Here is an 18,891-nt window from a genome sequence, read left to right on the forward strand (position 1 = left end):
CCGAGTCTGTCCTTGTTCACAAACAGGAATATTACTAAAACGGAGAGGATCATGTCAAAGTTAATTCTTCATTAATTATGGTTTTTTGGCATACGCAGACAATCATAAACACGGATGGTGCGCAAATTCCGGTATTTATGGCAAAAAGAACTCAGCAAGCGTCGCGAGGTAAAGGGAAAACAACCGCCTGAAGTGCATTCAACGTTACACTGGCGAGGCATTCTCTGACCGCTCACAATGTAGGAAATCTGAAACTTGACACACTTGAGTGAATTCTGAATACATTCTCAGAATTCATTAAAATGAATTAAGTGAGGATTCTGGCGATAATAGTCAGAATTCTAAAGTGAAAATTCTGAGAGTAAAGTCAGAATTCTGTCACTAGGAAATTTCTGAGAATGAAGTCAGAATCTCACTTAATACTACAGACATCTGACGTCATTCTCAGATTTCATTAAACTAAAAGTTAGATTTCTAACTTTAAAGTCAGAATACACATTTTTGAGAATTTTGACTATAAAAAATTCTGAGAGCAGTCAAAATTCTTACATTTTTAAAGTGAGAATTATAACTTTAAAGTAGGTATTTTGTGAGTAAAAGGAGAGTTTTTTAATTCAAAGTGAGAATTATGACAAAAGTGAGAATCAGAATTCTGAGAAAAATGTCATATCTTGAATGTGAGAATTTTGACTTATAAAAGTGTAAATCCTAAGAATAAACATAATTCTGAGGTAAAATTGTGTTTTTTTTTTTCTTCACTGCCCCTAATCCCCTTCAGTAATTATTGAAATATGCCTACATGATTAAAAAAAATATGAAAAGAGGCTTTCATAGCATTCTTGTAATCTGAGATTATTCTGAGAATAAAGTCATATCTTGAATGTGAGAATTTTGACTTTTAAAAGCGTAAATCCTAAAAATAAACATAATTCTGAGGTAAAATTGCATTTTTTTTCTTCACCGCCCCTAATCCCCTTCAGTTATTATTGAAATATGCCAACGTGATTAAAAAATATATAAAAAGAGGCTTTCATAGCACGCCTGTAATCTTATCAATTTATAACAACAAAAATCCAAGCCACAGAAGATGTTTATGTGCGAAGGTGGTGAGAGCCAAAATGGCTGCCACGCTGGCTGTGTAAATGCAGGTGTGTAGTCGAGAGGACATACAAGGAGCTTTTGTACTAAGCTTTGATGTTGAAAGCTCTCCACATTCCAAACAAGTTCAAGGAATAGAAGGGATTTTTTTTTTTTCGATCCCATCCTCTCGCTAATCTGAGAGTGCGAGTGTTCCAGCACACTCTTTAACAATGCTCGCGAGTGTCCGAACGATCCGCACCTCCTAACAACGCTAGCCCTTTTGTAATTGAAACAGCTGTGTAAATCCTCTCTCATGTATTTCCGTAAAAGAATGCGTTTTAGTCGTCATAGGTAAACTTTTAACCAGGCGATGCAGACTTGGTTTAAGCTAGCAGACCCCCCCAGCATTGACTATAAATAAGATTATTATTGATCAAAATTATTTAAGTATACCTATACTTGTATCCTTTTTAACAATAACAACAGAAAAACGCAATATAAATCAACTTTGGACAACTGTTAGTCATTTGTATCGCGTTTATACGGGTTACAGCTTAGTCTAAAACGGAAAAAAAAGAAGCAAGTGCACCAAAGTGCCTGAAACTAAAAGAAAATGATGAAAATGATTACTTTATTGCAAATACATTCCACGTGACAAAAACAAAGCCTTTTTCCTGGGATCATCCGCGCCCCCCCCTGTCATCACCTCGCCCCCCCACTTTTTGAGAAGCACTGGTTTAGGCGTACTTTCAACTAGAAAAACACTTAGGCTGTTTTTTTCGTTCTTTTTTGTTGTTGATCTATAAATATATTGTATATATACTTTATTAAAGCTCAAAATAAGCAGTTTTGAATTGGTTTGCTCTGTAATTTTTTTTTTTTCCTCATGTAAACACAAGACTCATAAAACTGACAGCCACTAACAAGGCAGGTCAACAACATCTGGAATCAAAATGGAGGATTTTAAAGGTAAGAAATTGTTTGTTGTCAAACTCATTTTCCTTCAGGGTCACAATTTTGTCATTTGACATTATGAAACATGTTGTCATGGCTTGTTTAAAGCCCGGCGCTTGCGTCTTTCACAGTGGCAGCTAGGCAGTTAGCATCACCATGGTAACCACAGTCTGTGCTGTTTACCCGCACCTGGCTGACATTTCATTTCAATACATTCTGAATGTTTGGGTTCATTGCTGGGGTTTGCGCTCCGAGGGCACCTGACGTCTTTCATGTTTTGCTCGGTGGAAGTGAAAAAACATATCAAACCGCGTTTCCCCCCCCCCCCCCCCCCCCCGCCGTATCGGACGTACGATCGCACCCCCAGATTGAACACAAGCCGGGCTCTTAGAGGTGTTTTGCTTGCCTGCTCTTTGATTCTGAAGAAGCTAAGTGGCCCGCGGCGAGCTCGGACCTCATCTTGCGCACATGCAATGAGCTGGAACGGCGGCGGCCGGGCAGGCGCTTCTTTATCAGCCGACATCAGAGGCCAAGCTGGCTAAAGCTCCGGTTGCTGAATGGGGGCAAATCCCTGTGGGCAGAACCCCAAATCTTGTGGAAAGCCTTCGTCCCGGGAGAGTGGAGGCTGTTATTGCGGCATGTTTATTGCCTTAGAATGATGGTCAACCGGCTTAGATGCTTTCATGTCCAAAACGTGCGCGCTTGTGTGTGTCCTTTGTTCCCAGTTTATCCTTCCTGCGTTTGCGTTGTATTGCGCCAGATCTGAAATTTGTATGGTAAAAATCTCACATCAACAAACAAACGTGTCACAAAAAAGTATTCGCAGTGGCACCCCCACATGTGACGCGTCTGCAAAAATGAGATCCGAGTCCCAGATGGTGCCAGCGAACGTCTTTTAAATGGTGAGCGCGTTAACGGACACTCACAGAAGTTCAAACCGGAGGAATGCCCCTGAGCTTTAGCCGTGGTGTCATAAAGATGGCGATGTGAGCACCCCCGAGGTTCAGAACCTCAAGGCTGACGTCTGTTTGATGTCAATCAGTTTTTTGTAGCCTGTTGTAGCCTATTGTTCTCAAAAGTGTATGAAAGATTTGAAAGAATCTTTTGTTACTCAATACAGCAGCACCTCCGAAATCTGTCGTCTTTTCTACAATTTACAGTGTAGCGTCATACCATATTTTCAAAGTGAGTACACTCCACACTAATCTTTAACGCCAATCAGCGTTCAAGTCCTCCAAGTAGTGCGCGTCCATGCATTTGATAGCTTGCTGTTTTGTAATTGGCAATGTTTCGCAAGAGGAATTTGTTGTCTTTTCACGCTGCTAATCAGAGTGATTGCATCGTGAGGAGTCCACTCTTCATCAGCCGCCGTTTTCTAAATGCGGCACCACCAGGGGGCCGGCTTTGTTTATTGATTGCTTGATTGGTTTGTTTGTATTTACTCCCCCTATGCGTCCGAGCCGGGGAAATAACGCGCGGCGGCGGCGGGGGAGAACCTCCGGAAGGAAAATACAATACCTCTCAATCAATCAGGTTTCATTTCCTAAGATGGTTCTCCGCACACTTGCACCTTTTCTTGTGAATAATTGATTATCCAGGGAAACACTGGCTTCAAATGGTAATGAGCATTCCGTACAATGGGGGGTCGTTACCGTTGCGTGATGAAACAAGTAAGAAATCAAACGATGTACATTCAGAGACTCAAAGGTCAAACAAAACTTGTTTTGGTAGAGTTCTTAAAATCTCGTGAGTCTAAAGATCAGAGAGCAAAGATTGAAAAGTTTTTTTTAGACCTCGAGAAGCCATTTATGAAGCATTACTGTTATTAAAAATTAAATAGTTGGTATACAGCAGTTAAGCCACTAAATACAATTTTGAATCGCCCGTTCTCATGCCTTCAGGGATTTCCAGAGTTGTGATGTGACAGAAGCCATGCGAAGAGGGAGTGTTAGCATCCTCTCCTGGTTAAGTTTTGAGGCTTCTTTTGGGTCTTCCTACGTCAAATTCTCCTGGAACTCAAAAATAGTCCCTGGAATGTCCCGTATCTCTATGTACCCTGCTTTCTTAGCTCTTATAACATGACCTCTGGTAGCCCTAGCATTGACATAAGTGCACCTATGATACCTCCAGCTTCAGTAGATTCGGAAACTCTCAGAATGTGTATTTAAAACTTAGTTGTAAATCTCAGGGCTTGAGTCAATCCTTGGACCTCCTCCCCTAGAACATCTCACCAGGGAGGTGTCCGGGAGTTATTCTAACCAGATGCCCGGGCCACCTCATCTGGCTCCAGTAGCATAATGACTATTAATCCTTAACACGAAACACCCTCTGATTCCCACTGTAGTTGTCCGCCAGGCATAGTTTTTCTTCATTTTAGTTTACTGTAGCCAACTCTTTGCTAAAGCCCCCATCCCTCTTTTCCAAGGCTGCAAATGTTTCCTTCCCGCCAGACTTCATTCAAGGTTGCAAACGTTCACCAATTTGTCCGCCATTCTTTCGGCGGTCGGTGAGCTGTACTTTTTTGTCTCGAGGGAATTTTTAATATGTTCCAAATTTTCTCGCGACAAGAAAAATCACTCAACCTGTTGGCAAACATCTGCGCAATGTCTGGCAAACATTCGCGACCTTGAATGAGGCATGATGAAATCTGCCGCGAATCCCTATTTTGCTACCTTCTCCGACAGTCGAAAGCGTTCGCCACTCAGTGGGACCTTTTCGTCCTTGGCTGCTATCAATCGCCTCTTCTGATGCCTGACTCTTGTTTGGAGAGCCTTTCAAAGTCTAAGTGTACGCCTGAATGCTTGATCCCCACTAATCTCTTGATGGACACCCCCTCCCCACCACCACCATACCCCGGTATACCCCCTTCTCATCCCTCATGCCTTTGCTCTCCTATGGAGTCAATGTATACTCGCGCATGGACAGATTCTTCGCAGTCAGGTCAGGTTTGTTTGGCCGACACGGCGGACTAATCCCGTAGATTAGTGAGCACCTCTCGACCAGGAGGCCGCGGCCATTAAAACGGTTACAAACGGAATGCCTGAGTCCTCAACAAAAGGCTTCCCTCCTCCCCGTCCAAAGGTAAAAGGTGACCCACAGAGAGTTCGGCCCCATGCGGCAAAAGCCCTTCTTCTGGACATTACTTATTAAACTTCCAGAGAGACAAATTGGAGTTTAAGCTGGGAGTATTTTCTTGCCTGATGACTGTAGACAGGGTGTCAGTAGATCATTAAAAAGTCTTAAATTTGAGTTTAGGAGTGCTGTGAAAGTCCTTCTGACAAGGATCGCTTTGCTTCCTGATGATCAAAATACTCTCAGGTCATCTTTTGTTTAATGACGACTTAGCATAATTAGCATCTTGCACATTAGCATGCTAGCAACAATCGGAATGAATGGAACCACAAATAACCCTTCCATTGCGGCCGGTGGTGATAGAAAATCATCCCTCAAAAACCTCCCTCTTCTTTCTTATGCTATGATCAACGCCATCGAGACGTCACATTAGATTAGCCCTCTTTTCTCCAATTGAGACACAATTGGAAGCAGAGAACTAGCTAACGTCGCTCCCCCCGCTCTTGAGCGGTCTTGACAGAAGCAATTTCCTACTTCTAATCGGAAGATTGCTTCATAGCAGCCACTGAACATCATGCTCCAGATGGATCCAGGCATGGCCATGGGACAGTGTATGCCTCCATATAATGGGCTTTAGTTTGATGGTTTCCAGTGTTTTTCTTGATTTTTTTGAAGTTTCACCACCAGCACGTGGTGTATGTGACGCAATTTTTTATTGCGTGTCAAAATTTCCCAGAGAATCTCATAAATTGGGTCGATGGCTAATCAAGGCACTGTATTTTGTATTTGTTTACAACTTGATTTTTGTAAAATTACAACTACTTAAAGTTGCGCATTTAAACGTTTTTTGCAAGCCCATCATTCATCATTTGTGTCCGTCATTGTTCGTCCATTTTTTTTAAAGCTGAACCAAACTGCAATGGTCAGTCCATCGTTTTATTTCAGGCGTGTTTCCGCTGTCACTTTGTCACCACCAGAGGTGAACATTTTACAGATGGTCTGCTGGGCTGTCATTGGTTGGCAACACGGGCGTCCGCCATTGACGGACAGACCCTCTTTGTCCCTTAATGAGGCTTAATTCTTTTTTTTTTGGGGGGGGGGGGGTTCTTGTTGTTTGTTGTTTACTGGCAAAACACACGTCGGTTAATGACCACAACATCATTTTCTCTTAAAAACAAGACTCAGTTACAACTGTTTCTGTAAAAAACAAAGCGCTATGGTTAGCATCACATCAGGTCATCTTACCGCCAAAATCTTTTCTTTGATATTTCGAGGTACGCATTTATTTTGAACTGCCACGGGATTCAAAAAATACGATCCTTAGAAACATTTCTGCCCTGCGAGGGGCCCTTTGCCCCAAAAGGTTTGCGAACCCCCGCACTACAGCTTTGAAAGTCTCCCATAATGAAACATTTGACTACTTTGCATTTGGGTTAAAGAGTTGCAGGTTGCCCGCTCCATCTGTTATTTGCGTCGAGTGTGAAAATAGGGCTGAAGCCAAGCTCTGAACCACCATTCACCCCAGCGCTCTCATTCGTTGCACCCTGATGAGAAGTAACTAAATATAGGGGCTCATACATATGCATGACCAGGGCCACGAAACAATCCGAGGAGGCCCATTTGGAGAATTTGCATGCGTACATTAGCGGATTAATCACCGGTGACGGCAAACGCAGAAGAAAAGGCACACGGGAGTGAAGATGAACTCCGACCAGCGCGGCCAGGTGCCCCGTTGGCCTTTTTGCTCCAAGATGAAAGTGACCCACTTTTTTCCCAGCGTGAACCCAACACATAAATCCATAAAAATTAATATTGATGGAACACGAGAGAAGGTCAAAAGAAGGGCGTCGTCATAAAGAGGTGTCATTTATCATTATTCTGTTTCTGAACGCAAGCCCGTGTATAGGATTCACATTTGCATGCTCCTATTTTATTCATGCCTCTTACGTGTCGTTTTACAATTATTTTTTTCCCGGCTATAAGCCGCACCGGTATATAAGCCGCAGTAGCAAATTATGAGAAAGAAAAAAAAGATTTTTGTCATGGATAAGCCGCACTGGACTATAAGCCGCAGGTAAAACCATCAGAATCTTTATGCAAAAAGATGGTTTATGACGTTTTGAATTTTTTTTCGTAATTGTCTGCCAACATCCTCTCTTTAACAGACTGAACACACTTTGTTTTATATTATTTTAGTGAACATAAAAACATATTCCACACAATTCATATATGCAATCTTAAATACATAAATAAGATCATATATACTGTGTACTGTAACATAAAAACATTCTACATAATTCATATATACAATCATAAATACATACATATAATCATATATACTGTGTACTGTATATAAAATTTACACATCACAAATTACCCCAAATTTTATACATTTTATTCAATTTAGACATACATATATAATATATATTTATAATATATTTTTTAAACTGTTTTTGAACACACCATCTTTTCAGTTCTATTTCATGGTTATTCCATAAATTGACACCTTGAATAAATACACATATTTGCTTGCTAGTGGCTAGCAAAAAAAAATAAATAAATAAATAAATAAAACCCTCCCAAAAAACACAGATAAGCCGCACTGGACTATAAGAGTTATGAGGAAAAACCCGCGGTTTATTGTCCGAAAAATACGGTTATCCTCGCGTAATAGCACGAGTTAGAAATATTCCATCAATCAATAGTCTTCCTGTAATCATATTTTCCTCAATGCACATTACAATCACACGAGGCTTCAGGCAGGTGGAAGTCCTTACTTAATGTATCTTAACTAGATGGAGTGTGTGAACCGCACCGTAGAGAACTCATTCATCACTGCCTATTTGCAGCGCAGATGGCCTCACGCTCGGGCGAGCGCCTTACCTGTTGCCGTCCCCCTGGCGAGGGAGTGAGCGGCCCGTGCTAAAATTAGGAGTAGCATATCGGCCGCCTGCGCGGGTATCAATCACACGCTGACAGGAGAAGCAAGGAGGAAAAAAAAACAAGTATGCTAGAGGAGGCGCGCAATAAGGGACTATTTTCTGACAGTTTTTAAAAACTGGTTTTCCGGTTTTTGCTTTTCGAAACTAGTGACATGCTCACATTGGTTCGTTTACTGGAATGTCAAAACAAATCAAGATCAAGACATCCGTGGACTTGGAATGCTTTAGAACTTGTGCACAATTGTCAAAATTAATCAAGCCGGATATGAGGTTTAAAATGGCCGTGGATGCTAACGCTTAAAACAATCTACGGCTAAAAAATGATCCCACAGGTATAGTTCCAGCCATGAGCATTTCAAATTTGTCAAACTTTCGAGACCATTTCTGAGAACCGGAGACTCAAAATGCTTTAGAAGTTGTGCGCGATTGTCAGAACTAATCAAGACAAAGTTGATTTTTCAGTTATCATTGGATGCTAATGCTAAAAACAGCGCTAACAAAACATGGTTCTTTACGTGTCATTCGCCAGCGTTTTACATTTGTTGTCTCAAAAAAAAAGACTGACGTCTGTGGACTCGGAATGATGTCACTATTTATTTTTCTAACAACAAATCAACATGAAGATAATTGTTGAACCGATCTTTGGATGGTAATTCCAATGCTCAAAGCGATATACGAGAAAAGTCCGATAGTCGTCAAGGTTTTCAAACATGTCAACTGGCTTTGACGACTTTTTTGTCAGCTGGTGGAATGTTGTTCAAGTCGTCAGTAGATGCTAAGGCAAGCACCAAGAAAAATACCTGTAGGTGTCAAATTGAAATTCAAAACTTAAAAATAAAAAATCCTCATTGCTTCCTACATTATGCAGTTAATTGAAAAAAAAACAACACACCAAATCTTACGCTCCAAAGAGCTCCGCTTGTTGTGGGTTAGCTTCGCTTGTCCGAAGTGGGCGGTGTAGACATTGTAGGAAACCCAGGTGTGTCTCTTTGACACAACTAATCCCGGCTTTTTTATTATTGCTTCTGCGCTCCTCCTCAAAGGCCACTTGAAATTCCTCAGCCCCAAAACTCCTCTGAAGCCTCTTTTGGCAGGCCGAAGGAGGAGCCAGCTTTACCATTTAGCCTGATTTCCTGGAGGATGAATGAACAGCTTTGGGCCATTGAGCGACCCGTCACCTTTTTTGTGATCTGTTTGATGTTAGCGTCGCAGCTACAAACGGACTGGATTGGAGGTAGAGGGTCCTTGATGTCAAGACCTTGCTTAATGAGGCTCAGGACCAACTATGCCCCCCTCCCCAACCAAGTCCCTGTTTTCAACGTGTAATCCCTGCTTTAACACCCTGATTTCTTGCATGAACATGAAACAGTCCGTCATAACAAAACAAACAACCAAACAAACACTCCAGGTAATATCCTTCACCTGAGTGTGATGTATGACAACAGCATCCCGAGAAAAATTTAGAAGACGTCGCTATCGCGAGGACGTTTTGACACCGATGCTCGATTTATGGCCAATGAGTTGGAACCCGCCCATTACCTTTTGGTAATTGATGGATTGTGTGTATGTGTGTAGCCAGTTTCACCATCAACCCCCCCCCGCCCCCACCCAACCCCCCCTCCACCATCCCTTCTTGGCCTCTGTTATAGGGGCCCTGTGCTCAGTTGCTCTGGTAACGGCAGCAAAGCAAACAAAAGGGTGGAAGTAAGCTAGAAGGTGTGTGTGTGTGTTTGGGGGGTGGGGGGCAATACAGTGAGGTGGGGGGGCTACAGGAGGTTGCACACAAAGCTGAGCTGCAGCTAAGCCCCCCGAAAAATAAGATGGGGCTTGTTGTTTTTGTTCCTGGCGGACAAAGACTTAGCTTATTAAATGCGCCCCGTCTTTGTTGCGGGGGAAATCACTGACATATGGAGATAGTTATAGTCGGAGGCCTGATGCAAAGTGCCCATCAAAATGTAGCGTTGCATTGCATTAGCAATACAACAATAACCAACAGCTTTTATTCAATCTAGGCCAAGTATAGAGCTAAGCCTCAGCTTGTTCAAGGTGGGATTCTGTTTCTGTTCCGGGAGTGATAATATTGGAACGTGGACAGAGCTGTGACATTAGGGCAAATCTAGGGCAAACGCCTCTGTGTAATTGTTGACATCTGAGATCACATGTGTGAGTACTAGCTAAAATGAGATGGACCCCATGTAAATTTGAAGTGTCAGAAATGAAGTGTAAAGACTCATGTAAAAATACAACAGAGCATCGTTGCTCTGGTATGTACGAAACAAGGACAGACCTAAATCCCCGTCTCTACCAACAGTTTCTACTTTACTACAGTCTCCATCAAAGATCATTGCGTCTCCACATCCTGGAAGGATCATTTTACTCGGAGCTTGGATTGTAACTGTTTTGAAATACTGCAACTATAAGACGGTATTGAATTCAAGTTCATCAAAAAAAGGTTGCGGGCATGAAAGCTTTTTCATTCTTTTTCCCGTCTTCATTGTTTGTCCTTTACGTTGACTGTTTTTCTCTTCTAGTTTTCCGCGACATTCAGATCTCTCTCAGATCGGTCAATGGCTTCCGAAGTATTTACATCATATTTTGTAACCGGGCTACTTTTTTGGAACCAACAGGTACTAGATAAAGCAAGTAGATAACGTCGGTAGAGACGGGGGTTAAGATGTCACCTGTGTAATTAGGTAAACCCTGGGAAGGCGGAACAGGGTTGTGGTCTGACGAGTACCAACTGAAATGAGATGGACCCCTGTGTAAATGTTGTGTGGTGACAGAGGTCATTAAGACTATGACGTAAAAAGTAACTAGGGTGTATCAGGTGGTTAAGTTTCCGTAGTCTTCTCTTTATGTTTTCCTTGCAGCAAAACAAGAATTTCCAAAAGACTTTGAACTCTTAACAAGCACCCGTCATTACTACATGTCACGTTTTCTTCGTACTCGAGGGGAAAAACCCGCTTTGAAAGCAAAATAATGACAAGGCCTGTCCAGCCAAACGCAGGAAAGGTGATCGCCCTGCGCCAACGTCACTCCCCTAATCCTCCATCCTGTCCCCGATCTCCATCATCTCCACGAGTTGGAATGCGGACAAGGTGCCGCTATCGTCGTGCCCCGCTGACTGACTTGCAGGCTCGCCGTCTCCAGCGCTAACCTTTACGCAGGCTTTTGTCGTCTTCCCGCTTTCAAAGGCTGCCATTTATTTCAATGGAGCCTCTTTTTTGTCGAGCATGCGCGTGTATGTGTGTTTGTGACGCCTTTGTCCGAGGCTTTCTTGTTTTTGCTTTTCACGTCACGCCGTAGGTGACTGGAATACTGATGGAGTCAAGCTTTCCTCACCCGCCGTACCGATTTGATGACAACAATAACAAAACCGGCCTCCATTGATTTACATTGAATCAAACAGTACTATGGGGACATGCTATCGCTAGCCTCATAAGTTAAGAAACAAACGACATGAACTTGAGAGGCTGTTTAGGAAGGTTTATGTGGACTAAAGTCTTGTCCTGACATTTAAATTTTTCTAGTTAAAGCGCTTCTATGATTCATCTATTGAGCCTTCCTTCGTTTTTCTTTCTTTCCTTCTGTCATCCTCCCCTCACGCATGACTTCTTTCTTCCTTCCCTGTTCTTCTTCTTTTCTTTCTGCCATGTTTTCTTAGTTCCCTCCCTTCTTTCCTGCATCTTTCTTTCACTCCCCCTTCCTTTTCTTCCCTGTTTTCTATCCTTCCCTCTTTTGATAATGCCTTCCACTCTCTCTCCTTCCCATCTATTCTTCCTACCTTCCTTCCTTCTTCCACCCTCCCCCATTACTTCCTTCCTTTTGTCCTTCCTTCCATGATTCCTTCTCTTCTCCCCCTCTTCTTTTTTCTTTCTTGATTTATTCCCTCATTTCTTTTAGTATCCTTAATTCCATTCTTCTTTCCTTCACTTATCCCTTTTCCATCTTTTCCTCCTAATTTTTATCCTTTGTCCATCCTTTTGTTCCTTTCCTTTCCTTTCCTTTCCTTTCCTTTCCTTTCCTTTCCTTTCCTTTCCTTTCCTTTCCTTTCCTTTCTCCCTTCTTTCTTTTCATCTTCCTTCCTTTCTTTCTTCCATCTATTCTCCCTTCCATTCTCCCCTCCCTCTTTACTTCCTTCCTTCCTCCTTCCCATAACTGCTGTTCTTCATTCATCCTCCTTTTCTTCACTACTTCCTTCATTTTATCCTTCCATTCTGCCACCCGCCCTCCTTCCCTTTCTTTCTTTCTTTCTTACTTTCTTTCTTGAATCTTTACCTCGTTTCTTATAGCGTCGTTCATTTCGAAATTATTTCCTTCAGTGATACTTTGCCCATCCAAATTTGTATCCTTATTCCTTCCTTTTCCTCCCGCCCTCTCTCTTCCTCCTTTCTTCTTTCCATTCATCCTTCCATTCTTTCTTCCATCCATCCTCCCTTCCGTCCTACCTTCCTCCTTTCTTCATTCTCCCTTTTATACCGTTTATGTATTGTTCCTTCTTTCCTTCAAGAAATTAATTTAGAGTCCTACCAAGTGGCCCACACAGTACATTATTTGCTTTAGCTTGACTTTTCGCTTACTTTGTGGCTACATACTGTATATATTTTGCTCGTCAATTGATATGTTTTACCCCCCATCTTCCTTCCCTTTGCAACCAGGCAGGCAGTGTCACCACTGTAAATCCTCCGCCTTATCCTGTTCCAACCGACGGGCAAAATAAACACTTTGCCTTCCCTGGGAGGACAGGCGAGCTCGGAAATCACCTGGCTACATATAAATGCCCCCGAGGAATTTGAGCTGCCTCTGAAGTCTGCGAGGCGAGCGAGTGAAAGCCCTCCTCTGTAGACTCCCACCCAGAAACCGGCTTGTATAACACTTCTCTAATGGAATCTGACCTTCAGCGCATTCCACTTGGAGTATTAGCAACAGTTCAAGCAGACCCTCTCTACCTCATGCAAAGTACAAGAGAAATGCAACTATCAAAACGCTTGACGTCATAGGGATTCTATCAAATAATCATGACCTTACAACTGCCCTCAAGGAACATCACATGACCAAACCCAGAAAATAGGAGAGCAATGTCATTCGCAATGCGAGCTTGAAGGCATTGTACATTGTACAAATTCACATAAAAAAACACATACATGCCACTAATGTAAACAAACCGCTGAATACTTCCTCTTGAATCGCTAGTTAACTAGCATGCTGTCGCGTCTGACATTAGCATCATTTGCAGTTAAGCGTATGCTAAAGGAAGTGCTTTGCCTTAAACTAAACTTAGGCAGACATACATGCTCAAATTTATCCCAAAATAAATATCGCTTCTGTGGACTTGTGACGCCGAGATCACGGGAGATGTACAATAAAAATGTACAAATAAAATGACCTAAACAAAGTTCTATACATGCACCATCTCAAGGCAAATAAGTGAGCTGCTTTCATGTTTTCGACTGCTGCAGTTAATATAAATTTAAAATGTTTAGTAGCGTTTTTGGGAGGCTTGGAACAGATTAGGTAATTTACATGTAAAAAGCGCCTCTTTTTATGAAAAATTTGCATTGCGAAACGACTTTTAAAGGTACCGCTGTACATATATATTTTTAGTGAGCCATACCGCATGGCAGTGCACATGGTCAGTTCAATCCAGGCCTGTCCCAATAATTAATATGCAGGAATTTGTTTCAAACCACGATAATCAAATTACTCAAAAACTTGGTTTAGCCCTACTGTTTTTATTCTAGCGGACTATTTCAACATGCAGCAGTCATGCTTTTGCCATATTTTCAGTCCTGGCAAAGAAGCGCAATAAGCAGAATGTGATGACAGAAGAGTGTTACAAAGCTTCTTCTGATGCACGCGCCGAGCCTGCAAATTGACCCAGCGGAGATTCTGAGCACTGTGGGCTTGTTTGAATGTTTAAGTCATGAGACAGATCTTCAATTCAGTCGCCCCCCCCCCCCCCCCCCCCCCCCCCCCCACACCCCTCCAACCTTCACTACATTCTTCTTCCTCCTTTTCTCTTCGCTCTCGGGTCTCCTCCTCTTCCTCCTCCCGACGCTGGGTTTCGGCACGGAAGGAATCAAAGGCCTTCAGAAATAATTTAGTTTCATTACGAGGCAGGAGTTATACAAGCCCTCAGCTGCTGGAGGAGAAATGATTTCATTCTGCAAAACCGCTTTAACAAGCTGAGAGGTTTTACGTGGATTCGCTGGCACTTTTGTCTTCTATTAAAATACAAAATAAAAAGAAAGCAAAAAAGACATTGAGTGTCATTCACCGTCCAAGTAGGAAAAGTCATGACAAGTAAAGATTTTCTTAAAGTCACAACTCCAGAAGGATGGTGTAGTGGTTTGGATGTAGGCTTTGCTTTTTGAAGGTTCTGGGTTTGAAATCTCAGCTCAAGTCTTACTGGATGGAATTTGTTGTTCATTTTATCACGCCGACAACACGCAGAGAAAGTTAGCTTCCCGAATAACATATCAATGCCTCGGTTTATTTTTATTTTTAAGTGTTTCCTGTTTGCGATTCGCACCATAGGCTGACTTGAATAATGACGTCAACAACACTATGTTGTCCTAAATTCAAGTTCAGTTTCTAATTATGCTAATTGGGGTTACTTAAAAACGCTTAATTGCACATGTTGGATTTGCCTGTTGGCAGTGATTAGCGGCAGCTCCCACGTTAGCGGCTAGTGGCTAGCAATAGCTGGGTTACTTTTTTCAAAGACGGTTAAATAGATGTAAATAACTCAACAGTCACTTTGGTCACATTGCCTACTGATCACTTTTTAACAAAACAGGCTTACTCAAACGTTTTAGCCAGTAAAAATCCAGAGTGTGGTTTTGACGTCATCTTGTTTCATACACCCAAAGGGGAGATCATTGCGTAAAATCTCATGATCGTTTCTGGAGAGTGAAATTGTCTGCGCCTACGCTACTTTATTAACTGCTGCGTTAAAAATACTGTAGTCCAAATATGGCTCTGAAAAAGACAGACTCAGTTGTTGGGTCAATTTGACCAAACCTTCTGTATTGTTTAGCTCAAAACAATCCCCAAAATGTTTTGTTTTGTACCGGACAACAACAAAAATCGGTCTGCTTTGTTTGGAAAGTCAATTTGACCCAAATATTAGATCAGTCCTTTTTTGACTCATAATTGGGTGAGTTTTGACCCAGCTGTTTTTATAGTGCACTATTTAAAATCAAGCAAAAATAGAATATCTAAATAAATTGAGGCAGTTTAGTAGTAAAATGTTTTCATGTCTTCTATCTATATGCTATAGTTCAGTAATTTTCAATAGCCTGCAGCCCTAAATCTACACTGAAAGTTGTCAAATGTGCAAATGTTTGTTCCACCCCCAAATTTGACTGATTCATCCGATTGCTTTGTTGGCATTCCCCTTAACGCAGCTCCATCTAGCGGACGCATAAAAAATAAAATTGTCATTTGTTTTTGATAAGAAAAACGGCGCAGCATCAAACCGCGGGGCACCACTGCACTGTATCATTAATAAAATGGTGGATACGTTTCATATCTTCCCATGTGGCAGCTTTTGCGAGATATCGGTGTAGCCGATGAACGTGAAACGGTTTGGCACTCCATTAAAAGTTCAACCTAATCTCTTTCCAGGATCTTTAACACCGACTAGTCATGCATGAGCGCGCTAATCACTGTTTTGATTCGATGCCTTCAAAAGACTTGAAGCTTGTTGATGATATGCCACCAAAACTCATGCAAGCTCCTCACGACGTCAGAGACGTCGAGTGTATTATTCCTTTACGCAGCACATCACAGCCGACCTCTCGAGCAGAAGTATCGGCGCTGCCTAATGGAGCGGATAAAAGCAGCCGTGAATGAAACACAGCCGGGCGGAAGGACATCACAAGTGCTGCAAGGTGTTCACACGCTCCGTGCACAAGAATGTGACGACAAATAATAACCCAGGAGAAGAAATGGAGGAGGAGAGGCTTTCTTCCTTCTTCTGATGTGAGGTGGGAGGAAAAGTCGCCGCGGGATTACCAGAAGGGGAAACAATGACAAGGACAAAGCCGTCAGATGGCTAATGTTCTGTAACCACTTCAAACAAGTTCAAGTGTGGACTTTTATTAGTCTGTGATCAAGAGGAACCAGAGGTGGCTACCAATAAAACCAGAAGGGAATGTAACGCTGCAGCTTTGCCGCGGTCACCCGATACCGTATTTTCCGCGCTATGAGGCGCACGGGATTATAAGACGCACATTAAACGATTGGCCTTTAAAATATATTTTTATATCTCACCGCATTATAAGGCACATAGAATAGAAGCTAGAGTGAAAAATGAGAAAAAATAACTTTTGATGACGTTGTAGGCTGTTTAGGTCAGGGCTGGGCAAACTACGCCCTTTAAAATGGGAAATCTTAGCTGTGTTTTGTTCATTTAATTTTCAGTCGAATATATTGATAGCCAAAAGTCGGCATGTTTCCTTCTCCAATTTATGTCGGTTCCTCCACGCGGATTCGCTTCTCTGCGCGGAACATTGTGTCGGCGCGCAGATATTTAATTAGAGCTCATTAAACGATTGGCCTTTAAAATATATTTTTATATCTCACCGCATTATAAGTCACTTAGAATAGAAGCTAGAGTGGTGGCTCGGGTTGTGTTATGCGTCCACTAGATGGAGCTGCGCTAAGGGGAATGCCAACAAAGCAATCGGATAAATCAGTCAAATTTTTAAATCAGTAATGAAGAATAAAGAAAAAAATGAAAAAAAATAACTTTTGATGACGTTGTAGGCTGTTTAGGTCAGGGCTGGGCAAACTACGCCCTTTAATCAGGAAATCTTAGCTGTGTTTTGTTCATTTAACTTTCAGTGGAATATATTGATAGCCAAAAGTCGGCATTTTTCCTTCTCCAATTTTGGTCGGGTCCTACACGCGGATTCGCTTCTCTGCGCGGAACATCGGGCCGGCGCGCAGATATTTAATTAGAGCTCATTAAAAGGCTGGCGTGAAAGAAATGTGGCCGTCTGCCACCGCCCGGAGTCCATTTGGCTGAACCCCTCCGACAGGTCTTCATTTCTCCCCCTTAATCCGGCCCGTCCGCGAGACCACTGACAGCTCCTCTTGTCCGGACCGCATTCAGGTTCAAGAATGAAACCTGGCAGAGGAGGAGGGACAGAAGGGTCCTTATGTGAGAAATGGAGGAGCTGCCATTGTTTGCTATTGTGGAGTGTCCGCTGGATGAGGGTGACATGGTCACGGTCGCTTGTCCTCATCCCCCGATCAGGAAGAGGAAGGAATGGTGTTTTTGTGCAGGCAAAAGAATAGTAGGCCACTAATACGCCAGGGGAATAACAGTACCGTTCTGCCCTACTGACACCCTTCGTAAATTACAGTACGCGGTACCCATCCCGAGGCGCTCGTTATTCCCGTTGGCCATATATAGTAGTCAACTAACTCATTCAATCCCAAAGACGTATTTTTACGTTTTTTTTCAAGAGTACACGTTCAATCCCGACCCTTGCGCGGTATTTAGTCCAGTCATTAGATCTTTACATGGAAGGCATTTCACATCAACGGGAAAGCTGTGAAAGAAGACGGAAGGGAGCTGAAATTTCACCCAGATTGTGAAAATATGCACAACTCCAGGAGTGTGCTATACCTTGGCTAAAATACTGCAAGAATGATGTGGAAGAAAATGACCCGAAATGGTCAAAGTACTGCACAAGGGTGAAAATTTTGTCCATTTTTTTTAAGTGTTTGGCTAGAAGTTCTATAATGGCTCGTACTACATAAATTGAGTACTAAAGTAATTTATTATGTTAGTTATTTAAGTAACAATAGATTAGCAATCTTTTGTACTAAAGTAACTTACTGTTAAAGTACTAAAGGAATCTATTACTTTTCGTTGTAAAGTTACCTAACGTAATGCATCCCGTTACTTTTTTTCTTAAAGTGATTGATTACTTAGTATCTAAAAAAAAAAGAAGTACCTGTTATCGAACGTCTAGAATCTTGAAAAACGAAAAAATCCGTCTTTGGCATTGAATGAGTTAAAAACAGTTACTATGCCAGTAACCGTACATGCATTTGTTTTTGTTATGCGTTAATGTGATACGGTATAATACAATATGTACAGTGTACCAGCAGAACCCGTCAAAACATCATCATGTACCCCCAGATTTATCTTTACCCTCATTTGCAAACCACTGCTCTATTATATGATATTGAAGAATGTATGATGCTATCATATGATATGATTATATCATATATGATATGATATGATATGAAAATTGGTAAGCATGATACAAAGTATCGGTATTGGGCTGATACCTGGATGTATTTAAAGATATCATTACTTGCGATGGCATACTACTATCAGCCTTTCTCCTGGAGCAGTTTTACAATCACAAAATTCAAATGACACATTTAGAGAATAGAAAATTGCCATTATTTTCATGGTTTTATTTCAAACGCTATCTTAGAATAGATGCTCTGTCTCGATCCGACAAAAATGATCTGTTATGTATCATAAATACAAGTGGTATCGTTGCTTGGTATTGACATCGGCGACTACTCGAGAGCTGAGTGCTTGTACTGATATCGGTCTGAAAAAAGTGGTATCGGACACCTCTGATATAATACAACACGAGATGATGAAACGATCCGGCATATGATACATTTTCCGCTAACTATTTGTTGACGATCGACACATGCGAGAGTCTCGATACTTTGGCCATTCCCGCAACCCTTCAGCATTCTTCTCAACCACTTCACGCCATGAGCAAGATGTCCAGTCTTGGTTTTTTTGCCCGGCCCGCATCAAACCACCCAAAAGCTCACTTTGTGCTCAACTAGGCGTGAC

General features: G+C 42.0%; 1 protein-coding gene across 5 annotated transcripts in view; it reads left to right on the forward strand.

Moving 5' to 3' along the window:
* Positions 1-18,891, forward strand: part of LOC148413447 (cathepsin Z-like) — a 71,276-nt gene that overhangs the window by 21,866 nt on the left and 30,519 nt on the right. For 2 of the 5 annotated variants that reach the window (XM_088430943.1, XM_088430942.1), the window contains exon 3: positions 1,980-2,049. The exons of the other annotated variants lie outside the window; for them this stretch is intronic. In XM_088430943.1, the coding sequence (XP_088287069.1) occupies positions 2,034-2,049 (16 nt within the window). In that variant the 5' untranslated portion in view covers positions 1,980-2,033. The remainder of the gene's footprint in view (positions 1-1,979; positions 2,050-18,891) is intronic. 5 annotated transcript variants of the gene reach the window in all.

The sequence above is a fragment of the Hippichthys cyanospilos genome, chromosome 13, assembly GCF_059441005.1.
Source record: "Hippichthys cyanospilos isolate Australia breed blue-spotted pipefish chromosome 13, RoL_Hcya_1.0, whole genome shotgun sequence".
NCBI classification, from domain to species: Eukaryota; Metazoa; Chordata; class Actinopteri; order Syngnathiformes; family Syngnathidae; genus Hippichthys; species Hippichthys cyanospilos.